Source organism: Sturnus vulgaris, chromosome W (assembly GCF_052056855.1).
Source record: "Sturnus vulgaris isolate bStuVul1 chromosome W, bStuVul1.hap1, whole genome shotgun sequence".
NCBI classification, from domain to species: Eukaryota; Metazoa; Chordata; class Aves; order Passeriformes; family Sturnidae; genus Sturnus; species Sturnus vulgaris.
Genome location: NC_142282.1, coordinates 19,652,166 through 19,664,514, shown reverse-complemented (window position 1 = coordinate 19,664,514; position 12,349 = coordinate 19,652,166). Strand labels below are relative to the sequence as shown.

At 37.4% G+C, this 12,349-nt stretch overlaps 1 protein-coding gene across 12 annotated transcripts in view; it reads left to right on the top strand.

Annotated features, from left to right (window-relative positions):
* LOC148220029 (transmembrane protein 161B-like) overlaps positions 1-12,349 on the top strand; it is a 169,575-nt gene that overhangs the window by 145,964 nt on the left and 11,262 nt on the right. For 11 of the 12 annotated variants that reach the window (XM_088155441.1, XM_088155439.1, XM_088155440.1 and 8 more), the window contains 5 exons: positions 810-870; positions 2,176-2,316; positions 6,302-6,415; positions 8,361-8,535; positions 12,061-12,157. In XM_088155441.1, coding sequence (XP_088011567.1) covers positions 810-870; positions 2,176-2,316; positions 6,302-6,415; positions 8,361-8,535; positions 12,061-12,157 — 588 coding nt within the window. The remainder of the gene's footprint in view (positions 1-809; positions 871-2,175; positions 2,317-6,301; positions 6,416-8,360; positions 8,536-12,060; positions 12,158-12,349) is intronic. The other variant, XM_088155445.1, reaches the window with a different exon arrangement.

Sequence of the window (12,349 nt, the reverse complement as noted above, 5' to 3'; positions counted from 1 at the left end):
GCATGGGAGCAGGGCTCCTCTCTCCACAGATCTCTCATGGGCTCACAGCCTCCTCCAGGAATCCACCTGCTCCAGCATAGGGCTCCTCCATAGGCTGCAGATGGACCTCTGTATCCCTGTTGCCTTCTATGGGCTGCAGGGGGACAGCCTGCTTCACCATGATCTTCACCATGGCCTGCAGAGCACTTCCTCCCCCTCCTTCTTCACTGACCTTGGTGTCTGCATAGTTGTTCTTCTCACATGTTCTCTCTGCTCTTCTCTGGCCGAAATTAAAACTGCCCAACAACTTTTTTCTCGTTCATATTTCTTCTTAAATATATTATATCAGAGGCATTACCACCATTTCTAATTGCCCCAGCTTTGGCCAGCAGCACATACATCTTTGGAGCCACCAGGGATTGGCTCTGCTGGACATGGTAGAAGCTTCTAGCAGCTTCTCACAGAAGCCACCCCTGGAACCCCCCCTACCCGCTACCAAAAACCTAGGCCATGCAAAATCAATACACCTTGCACAGTAAAGTCAAGTTCCTCTACTGAAAAAAGTTACTTACCTTCTCAAAAATTAATGTTCTATTCAGATTTATGAAATGTACAAATATCAGAAATGTTTTCAAATACTGTTAATAACTGAGTTTTATTGCATTGTGACATACTAGTTAGCACATGAAAAAGCTATGCTAGACATAATTTGTTGTTAATAATAATGCTTGTAAAAAAATTTTACAGTATGTCCTGTTACCTAGAATTATTTTAAAAAGATATTTTATATTTCTACTTTGATATTATACATATGATTTATGTCTCTGCAGGATTCTCAAATTTTTCAGAAAGTGCTATGCAGTTCCTTGAAAAGCAGGGTTTGGAATCCCAGTAAGTTTCTGGAAATACACTGGTCTTCATTATGTTGCATTTATAACTGAATGACTTGGATTTTCTTAGCAAGCATTTGTCTTGCATGCTTTGCTCTTATATGCAGTTATAAACTCTGTATTTTTGTGAAGAGGTGGATTAATGAAAATAATCCATAAATATTTACCAAGTAACTTAAGTTGCATTTGTGTATTTCCTTTTTATTCTAAAATTATTCCAGTCCATAAAACACAGTTAAAAACTATAAAAGTATTTCTCATGGTACTTCCTAAACAGTCCCTTCAGATTTGAAAAGATTGCTTACAACAAGAGAAAAGCATATTTTGCAGTTCCTGTGGTATGGAGGATGAGAGTGAAAAAGCTACAATAAAAATGGAATTAGGAGCAAATTTTTACTTTTTACTTTCAGTCATGTTTTCAGGCTATAATGGTATTTTCCTCTTGGCAAGCACATCTGCCTGCTACAGTGCATCCAAGTTTTGTATAGACTGACATAGATTATGATGTTGCTTATATATACAATCACTGTCATAGACAGCTTCTATGTATTGTAAACAAGATTCTGTTACAATCCTTGCCTTAAACACATGACCTAAAATGCCTGTATGTCATCGCTGTGGGACTACAAATTCAAATTTATTCTTTGAAAATTTTCAAGTATTGTATAAGAATTGTAGTATTTTTTTATTTGTGAGGGACAGAAGTTTAAAATATATACTTAGATTAATATGGCATTTATAGATATAGATATTTAATGAGAAAGAAACCTTCATCTGAATCCTATGTGTTTCTTAACCTTTATTTTCTCTGCTTTTCATAAACTATTCTGAATTTACTAATTTCGATATTATTTTTTCTGTTTGTGTCCATTTCCTTTTAGACATTCTCAGTGCTTTGGCTGTTTACAGCAGTGGTTGAGTTGATTATGCTGTCTCTTGATAGATTGAATGGCATAACTTAAAAATAAAAATTTGCCTTTGACCAGTTAAACTTGAAATATATCTGTTCTTCTATTAAAAGTATAATAATTTAATTCATTACACTGTCTATTTTTATTGCCTAAATTGTAAATCACAATATAAAATTCGTCTTTTTTGGTTTTTTTTCCTTTGATAACAAATGTAACATCTTGTAGGAAAGAGCTTAGGTTTTGGTTTTCTTCTACTGAAGAGCTTTTTATTCATTTTACTAAATAAATATGTGGCTTGCTTAGTTTTTATTTCAATTTGATTAGCTGTTAGATACTGTTTATTTGAATGAAGTTTCTGATATCCATCCCCCCCCTTCTTATTTCTTTTCTTTTAGGGGTCCTGTGTCTAAACTAACCTTCAAATTGTTCCTGGCTGTTCTTTGTTCACTCATTGGTGCTTTTTTGACATTCCCTGGCTTGCGACTGGCTCAAATGCATCTTGATGCTCTGAATTTAGCAACAGAAAAAATAACACAGTAAGAGAAAATATATCTACTTAGGTATATGTTACTCAGTCTTAAATCTCAGCTTAATGTCTGAAAATGAACAAATCAAACTATTAATAAGGTAGTGGCTGACTAAGAATTCTGTTTCTGCCTGCTTTTCATATCTCCAGAAGATTTGACATACCTCTGTGCTCAACCTGCCCTCTGCCAAGCTATTACAGTCTTTGTTTCAAAAGTGGAATATGAGTTAAAGCAGCATTCCTTTTCTTTCCTTGTGGGAGATCCACCATGAATGTTTCTACTTCCTGTTTCCTTTTCCCCATATCTTTTTGGAAATTTAAATAACTGTCTGGAAGAAGAGGTGCAACCACATTTTTTTTTCTTCTAGATGGGCCTTTGTTAATAGAATTAGGTTAAGATGCAAAGAAAAAAACAGAAAGTGAAGAAATAGCTTCAGAAAGGCAGTCAAGTTGAAACATATTAACAGGGAATCTCAGTAATCTAAAACTCAGTAAAAACTTCTCTTAATAAATATTGAATTAAGACTAAGATATTAGAAATGCAATTAATTATTAGTGCTAAAATAAAAAGTAAATTAAAATTGTCCTTTAAAGAATTTCAGTATTTCCTACATTGTGATGACCCAGAATATATAAGTCTCAAAGGTTAGTACAAGTTTAAAGGGACATTTTTATTTTCAGTTGTTGTTGAATTTAGAAAATGTTCTCTTATATTTAACTATTTCTCTTCATCATTCTCTGGTTGAGGAAACAACTCCAAATGTCTTTCATAGATCATGACCTCTGAATATTTAATGCAGAATAATGACAAATTCTGCAGTATAGGCCATTGTGATCATTTAGGTTGGCCACTTTCATAAGAGAAACATTAGATTTTCTCAAATGTAAATTATTTCTCCTCAAACTGAAGTGCATGTTTTTTTAATGCCCTGTTTAAAAAATTAAACTATGTTTAAAATGGATCCTTTACTCTTGGTAAATTGTTACTGAATTACTTTGTATTAGATTTGGACTCTCATTCTAGATGAATACATCTAATTACAGCTGTAAGCTATTGACTATTGTATCTGCTATTAAGCTTCTGTCTGTGTAAATTATTGAGTCACCTTTAAACTCCTGATTTTTTCATTTTTATGGTTTTCAATATTTTAAAATTTCTTGTGCTTTTCTGTAACTATCTTCAAATTTTCCAACATCTGTCTTGGTCTGAGCACATGAGATCTCAGGCAGAAATATCAAAGAGTTTTTTAAAATATGTTAATAGTAAAAGGCAGTGCCCAAATAACATTGGCCCATTACAGGATGAGGATGGTCACCTCGCAAACAGGGACATGGACAAGGCTGAGATCTTTAATGCTTTCTTCACTGTGGTTTTCAGCATTGATGATGGGCTCTGGGACCCTCAGAGCACTGAGCTGGAAGACCATGAGTGTGAGAATGATCAACTCCCAGTTGACTCTGAACTTGTGTGGGATCTGCTGCTCTTATTTCCTTAAGAAAAAGAGAGAAAAAAAATAACAAAGAGAGAGGAAAATAAAACCCAAAAAAGACAATTCTCAAAGAGTTGGCTGATGTTATCACAAAGCCTCTCTCAATCATTTTTGAGAGGTCTTGGAAATCCAGAGAAATCTCAGCTGACTGGAAGCTGAACATTGTCCCTATTTTCAAGGAGCCCCCCAGAAACTGCAGGCCTATCAGTCTCACTTCAGTGCCTGGTAAAATTGTGGAAAAGATTATTTTGGGAAGTATTGAAATCACATGGAGGACAACTAAGTCATCAGTCATAGCCAGCACAACTTCATGATGGGAAAGTCCTGCTTGTGGAACCTGATTTCTTTTTATGACAGGGTAACCCACCTAGTTGATCTAGGAAAGCCAGTAGATGTAATCTTTTTGGACTTCAGGAAAACTTTTGATACTGTCTCTCACAGGATCCTTCTGGACAAAATATCCAGCATACAGCTGAATAACTGTATTACACGATGGGTCAGCAACTGGCTCGCGGGTCAGCAAAAAGAGTTATAGCAAGTGGGGTTACATCAGGCTGGCACCAGTCACTAGTGGGGTTCTGCAGGGTTCCATCTTAGGCTCAGTTCTTTTCAACATCTTCATCAATGACTTGGACACAGGACTTGAAGGAATACTAAACAAGTTTGCTGATGACACTAAACTGGGAGGAGTTGTCAACTCCATTGAGGGCAGAGAAGCCTTGCAGAGAGACCTCGACAAATTAGAGAGCTGGGAAATCACCACCTGTATGAAGTTTAACAAGAGAAAGTGGCAGAATCTGCACCTGAGATGGGGCAACCCTGGCTGTGTGTATAGACTGTGGAACAAGAGACTAGAGAGCAGCTGCAGAAAGGGACCTGAGGGTCCTGGTTGATGGCAAGTTGAATATAAGTCAGTAGTGTCCTGACAGCCAGGAGGGCCAATCATGTCCTGTCCTGGGGTGCACCAAGGGCAGCATCACCATGCTGTCAAGGGAGGTGATTGTCCTGCTCTGCTCTGCACTGGTGTGGTCTCACCTCAAGTCCTATGTGCAGTTTTGGTCATCACAATATAAGAAAGACATTAAGATATTAAGGAGCATCCAAAGGAGGACCATTAGGATGGTGAAGGGCCTGGAGGGGAAGCAATATGAGGAGTGGCTGAGGTTCACTTGGTTTGTTCACCCTGGAGAGACTGAGGGGAGACCTCATTGCAATCTTCAACAACCTCATGAGAGGAAGTGGAGGGGCAGGTGCCAATCTCTTCACTCTCATGATCAGTGACAGGACTCAAGGGAATGGCATGAAGATGAGTCAGGGGAGGTTTAGGTTGGCTATTAGAAAAAAATCTTCACCCAGAGGGTGGTTGAGCACTGGAACAGGGTTCCCAGGGAAGTGGTCACAGCACTAAGCCTGCCAGAGTTCAAGAAGCATTTGGACAATGCTCTCAGGCACATGGTTGGATTCTTGGTGGTGTCCTGTGAAGGGCCAGAAGTTGGACTTGAGGATCCTGATGGGTCCCTACCAACTCCACATATTCTATGATTCTATAATTGCAGAATGGGAGACTTATAGGGACCAGTAATTTAAAATAATTTGAGATTAGGCAAATGATGAATTACCACCTCAGTAACATGTACAAAATTACTAACCTGAATCTTGCATATATAAATAGGGAATAAAATTTTGGGTAAAACAGAATTAAGATATTCTGATGTAAATTTTAATTTTGACTACCTGTTTTGTTTTCCTTTAGCAGCATCCTTTTCCATATATATTTTGTAATCCTCTTAATCAATTAGTACAATTTTCCTACACATTCACTCAATTTCCAGAGCCTGCTTCAAGAATCTTTCAGCCTTTCTACATTTACTCAAATAAACACAAAGGAGTTCTTGCCACTCTGGCACATTCCAGTCCACTAATGCAATAGGCTGTCTTAAATAAGTAGAAGCTTATTTCACAAGTTACTGAAATGCTTTGGACTGCTTCTTAAGCTTCCAAAGTAAAAATCTTCATTAAACTGCATGATCTGACCTGAGAAAAGTGTTTCTTATAGTCTGTTTAGATAATTGAAAATAATCTGAGTAGATTTTTAATAAAGCAAAAAAAAGTCACTAGTATAGCAACATATTTTCCATAATTATCCAAGATACTCACTCTACACTAAAACAGTAAAGGCCACTGCAGTTTGGTATTATGCCATTGTATGGAAATTTTCAACAACTATCTTTTACTATAGTGTGGTAAAATGCATGTAGTTCCTTTGGTTACTTTGCTCGAATATCTAAAATACTTGATATTTTTAAAACTATAACCAGTGTGATTTCACAGTATGTAATATTACTGTTTTGCTGAGACTTAAGCCATACTTTAAAACAAGGAAGTAATTATCTTAATTACCTTTTCTCCCCTATTGTAAAACTTGTATTACTCTTCTGTACCACCAGTTTCAACAGTACGGCAACTGTATTTAATAACTCACTTCCTTTTTTTTTCCTCTTCCAGAACATTGCTGCATATAAACTTCTTGTCTCCTTTACTTATGGTTCTACTGTGGGTAAAACCAATCACTAAGGACTACATTATGAACCCACCTTTGGGCAAAGAGACCGTACCTTTGTAAGACTCTCTTTTAAATTTTTTTCTGGGGTATTGAGGATACAACCTTAAGTCAATGTAGTGCCCTGTAAAAGTCATAGCAACAAGGAAAACTTAAAATTGTGGCTGTGACTAGAATCTATCATTAAAGGTATTGTAGAAGTTCCAACTGAGCTGTAAAGGGCTTCTGTTGTTTAGGAAGAATGAGAATTAGTTGCAGAGTATTGAATCCAATGAACAATGGTAAGGCAGTGGTTTCCAAAGAGCTGCTATCTTCTGGCATCTCTGCGTCAGAGTTCTGCATTGTTCTTCCTAGGGACAGAATACCATGTCATTGACAGCTTCTAATAACTTGCTTCTAACTTATTGGTCTAAGAAAGAAGTGATTTCACTGAAGATGATTGAGATACATTGGTATGAGAACTGATCTAAGGTCCTTAGTAGTATGAAACTTGTCTTAAAATCTGTGTAAAGATGAAGTGCATATGACATTCACTAGCTAGAATAGTTTAAAGAATAAAAACCGAAAGATTTCCCAGGAAAAATTGTATCTGAAATCAGTATTGTGCAAGTAGCATAGTTAATTGTCATTGTCACTTTATTAACATAGTTCAAAGTAGTATTCAAATTGAGCTGAAACTGATATTATTTATTGTCACTTTTATAGCTTTCTAGACCTAAAATATGCTTCTAAGATGTCAGGAAAATTAATCCACAAACACCAGAGGTTTATGTCCAAAAAGGAGACAGAGGAGTCCTTTTTGCTTTATTCGAACAAAGGGAGAGTCCATGGGACATTCCCCTGGGATCTCTCAAATTTTCGGAGGACGCAGCCTCCTTTTTATCCTATTTTCCCGGCCCCATTTCTCTCTCTCTTTCCCCATTGGCTGAGGTACTTGAGAGGCACAGACTTCCCGGAACTCCTGATTCCTGAAATTCCCCTCTAATGTATAACCCTCCCTTTCAATTTTTAATTCTTATAGAATTCATAGTTCCCCCCCCCCCGCCCCGTTGCTTCTTTCATCTTTCGATATCCAATTTCATTTATCAGCAGCCTTACAGTTTGTTTGTAAAGGCAAATATCTTTTTCCATTCATCAATCAGTGGAATCCATCCCATTGTTTCTTTTATCTCTCAGTGCTAGCCTTATCTACAAGCAGATCCACAGCTCGTTTGTAAAGACAAATTCAACATTGCTCTCAAAGATAACTGTGATCACTGAACTATTGCATAAAACATTGAAAATATATAACTTTTGTTTCCATTTTACTCTTCAGTTAATGAGATTTGTGCTTTAGCAATGTATCTAAGGCATTTTGAGATGTTATCTAGAACTATATATCACAAAACTTGTAATTATCTGCAAGACCCTGCTTTTTAGTGTCCTCTTTTTGTTACTCAAAATTCAAGCATTTAAGAGATTTTGTTTGCTAAGAAATGGGTTCTAATTTGGATATAATGCTGTAATAGGGCCCATCAAGCCACTCTATCACTCCCCCTGCTCAACTAGACAGGGGCAGAAAAATATGATGAAAGACTCGTGGGTTGAGATAAAGACAGGGAAATCACTCAGCAATTACCATCATGGGCAAAACTGACTAGACTCAGGGAAATTAATTTAATTTATTGCAAATTAAACAGAGAGTAGGATAATAAGAAATAAGAACAAATCTAAAAACACCTTCCCTCTGCTCCTCCCTTCTTCCTGGGCTTAACTTCACTCCCAAATTCTCTACCTCCTTTCCCAGCAAAGACAGAGGGACATGGAATGAGGGTTGCAGTCAGTTCATAACACTTCCTCTCTGCTACTTCTTCGTCCTCACACTCCTCCCTGGCTTCACTGTGGGACACCACACATAGACACGATCTTTTGAAACCTTCTTATTTTACTTATGGATGATACAAACAAATAACTCTGTAGGGGTAGGTGACCTTTAGAAAAAAATATTACCTTTTTTATTCACAGAATGTCAGAAGATACATTTGACACCATGCGGTTGTGGATTATAATCCTGTTGTGTGCTTTACGGTTGGTTATGATGCGCAGTCACTTACAGGCCTATCTGAATTTAGCCCAGAAATGTGTGGATCAGATGAAAAAGGAAGCTGGCAGAATAAATACAATTGATTTACAAAAAATGGTAAGTATAACTGCACTAAGGTTACATATGTTTGGGTGCTCTGTGCAAATGCTTTTCATAGAAAAACATAAATGTCTGGTTTATTGTCTTCCTTGGCACCAGAACTGAAATTTGAATGAAGCTTCCTAAACTGTATCCTTTATAAAAATAGTACAATTATAACAAAATTGTGCAATGCAAAATATGCAAAGATACATCATCCATATTATTCAGATGTTTTATCTTAAGTTGTTCCTCCTTTGTTCCAAGAGATCCCACCATGAGGAATTCTTTACAAATATCTTGGCAAGTCTTATGTTTGTCTTGATGAGTGTTTCTGTCCAGCATGAATTGAGCTTGAATTTGTCAGAAGGATGATCCAGGAAACTACAGGCCTGTCAGTCTAAGCTTGATTCTGGGCAATGTTATGGAAGAGATCATCCTAAGTTCCATTGCATGGCATATGCAGGACAACCAGGAGCCAACATGGATTTATGAAAGGAAGGTCCTGCATGACCAACCTGATCTTCTAGGACAAACTGACTGGCTTAGTAGATGAGGGAAAGGCTGTGGATGTTGTCTATCTAGACTTCAGTGAATCATTTGTGACCATTTCCCACAGCATCCTCCTAGAAAAACTATCTGCTCGCAGCTTGGATGGGTGGACTTTTTGATGGGTAAAAAACTGGCTGTATGGCTAGGCCCGGAGAGTTGTGGTGAATGGAGCTAAATCCAGCTGGGGCCAATGGCTAGCAATGTTCCCCAGGGCTGAGTTTTGGGGCAAGTCCTATTTAACATCCACCACTAGGCTAAGGACAACTGCATGAATTTTAATAGGCAAAGTGCCAGGTCCTGCAATTGGGTCACAGCAAACCCATGCAGAGGAACAGGCAAGGGGAGAAGTGATTTGAGGGTTGTTGCGCAGAAAGGGTCTTGGGGGTGTTGATTGACAGCCAGCTCACTACGAGCCAGTGTGTGCCCAGGTGGCCAAGAAAGTCAATGGCATCTTGGGCTCTATAAAAAATAGCATAGCCAGTGGGACCAGTGAAGTGACTGTCCCCTTGTATTCGCATTGGTGAGGCCACAACTCGAGTACTGTGCTCAGTTTTGGGCCCTTCACTTCATAAAGGACATTGAGGTGCTGGAGTGTGTCCAGAGAAGGGCAACAAGGCTCGTGAAGGGTCTAGAAAACATGTCTTATGAGGAACAGTGGCTGAGGGAGCTGGATTTGTTTAGAAGAGGCTCAGATGGGACCTCATCACTCTCTACAACTACCTGAAAGGTGGTTGTAGTAAGGTGGGGACTGGTGTCTTCTACTGTGCCTGCAGTGAGAGGACAAGAGGAAATGACCTTAAGCTGAGATGGGAGAGTCAGATTTGACATTAGGAAAAAAACAAATTCACTGTTAGCATGGTCAGGCATTGGTTGCCCAGGGAGGTGGTGGAGTCACCATCCCTGGAGGTGTTCAAGAGGTATCTGGATCTGACACTGGGTGATGTGGTTTAGTGGTTTAAGGGTTACAGTGGCAGTGCTGGATGGGCAGTTGGATTTGATCTTGAAGGTCTCTTCCAACCTTGATAATTCTATGATTCTATGAAACTTAGGTGTGTATAGGATAAATGGTGTTTTCCTAGCTACAGCATGGAAAAGGAAGTAAAATTTAGATAGAAGGGCAAAGTGTTGTTACTTGATCCCAGCTGTAATTGTTAAATTTGGGCAAAATTTAAGATAGAATAGTTATATGTTGGGATAAAATAAGACATGTTTAGTTCTGTGAGACCACTCTCAAATGCATTAGCCTAGATATGAAACTATCTGTGCATCTTGTTACTGTGGCAAGTGATAAAAGGTAAAGATTTACTTGAGGGGCTTTTTTAAAAGCAAAGTAATAAAGTCAGCAAACAGAGGAAACTGATAAATAGAAAATTGTAAGCTTGATATGGAGTCAAGATGTGTTTCCTGCAAAATAAAATTATTTCTAGTGTTGCATGATAGCAGTGCCTGATAATCTTTCTGAGTCGGTATATTCCAGAAGGAATATTGCAGTATGCCATAGGACAAAGCTTCCTTTCAGTTTTTAGATCATCACTACTATAATCTTGTCTTTGTTATTTCATATATGTAGTAACCTACCAAGTGACTGGCATTGGACTTTGAAAAAAGTTAGGAAGTACAACTATCAGTTATTGTTTATAAGACAATTGTTCTAGTTGTTGTGAATGCATAGTTTTGGTTTTGGGAGTTTTCATCTCATTGATTAAATGTATGTAGTGTTTCCTAAATCCATTTATCCAGTACTTCGAAAAACTTTGAGAAGCTCAGGGCCACTAAATATAATCCTATCTGGTTTTACTAGCCATGCCTGCTTTCTTTACTTCTGGTACTTTTGTCTGTAAAGTCTTTTCTCTCTGTTTTCCTACAGTGATCATTACTTTTTTTTATTTGCTCTTTTCATCATACACCATCAATTATCTTAAAATATTTTGTCTCATACTTTTTCTTCTGTCAATGTTTTACTACTTTTTTTTTGCATTTTAGTTTTCTGATGCTTGATCATCTCAAAGCCCTTTGAGGCTTCAAAGATATTTAAAAAGATGCCAGGTGTGCCCTCATCTTTTTTTGTCACCCTATATTGTGTTATTTTCTAAAACCCAGTGAACTTTTACTGCTTGTTTGCTATTTGCTATTTTTTAGGGATATGGTTTAGTGGTGAGCACAGTGGTGCTGGGTTAACAGTTGGATTCAATGACCGTAGAGGTCTTTTCCAACCTTAATGATTCAATGATTCTATCTATTTAATTACTTGTTTACCTTCTTCATTTGATCTAGCCTTTTAGGCCAACAGCTTAGGTAAAACATGTAATGTAGCAATCTTGAGAAAGCTGGAACAGATTGGGAAAGGGAGAGGGATAAATCTGAGTGGTTCTCAATGAACCTGAAATGAAGATCATTTAAATGCTTTGTTATTGATGAACTGCTAATGAAAATTCCTCTTGTCATTGTTTTTAAAGTGCTGGTTTTATCCATTTGAAGATCTTACAAATATCTCACTTTGAAAAGGGACTACAATATTAACCAGTCTCATTTACCTTTCATCAGGCTTTGGACTGTTTCTACAGTCACAGTACTTCATTTTTGGAATGAGATTTAGTTTGTAAATAACTTAGCATAATCATATATTTAGCTTTGAGATGGCTGGCAAAATTCTAGTGTATTCAAATATTAATATTTGAATTATAGCATTTAGTTTGGATAAGCAAAATTGCTCTTGTTTGTGTTAATAGAACCACTACTTTTAATTATTTTCTTTCAGCATTTCCTTTTGGGATTGCATCCTGAAACTAGAATTCATTACAGGGACCTTCATGAGGTCTTTTGAAGACAATATATCACATACTAAAACATGCTAAAAAACTTGTAAAATAATGGGAAGGTTTGCATAAGAACTGGGATTTTTTTATTAATTGCTTGTTTTTCCTGAACAGATGCATAAAGGTTTGCTTTGATCACCCAGAACTCATGGATTACTCTTTTCTATTTTCCCAGGTGGCTCGGGTATTCTATTATCTTTGTGTAATTGCACTGCAGTATATCGCACCATTGGTAATGGTACTTCATTCAACTCTGCTTTTGAAAACACTAGGTAGGCAACATTTGATGAACAAAACTGAGTTCTATTCAATATAGGACATTTATATTTTCAGTCTCCTGAAGAAAATTAGAATCTAGTCCAACCCTACTGCTCAAACTTTCAGCTACATCAGGTTGCCCAGGACTGCATCCACTTGGGTTTTGAGTATCTCTAAGGAGGGAGAATTTACAACCTCTCTGGGCA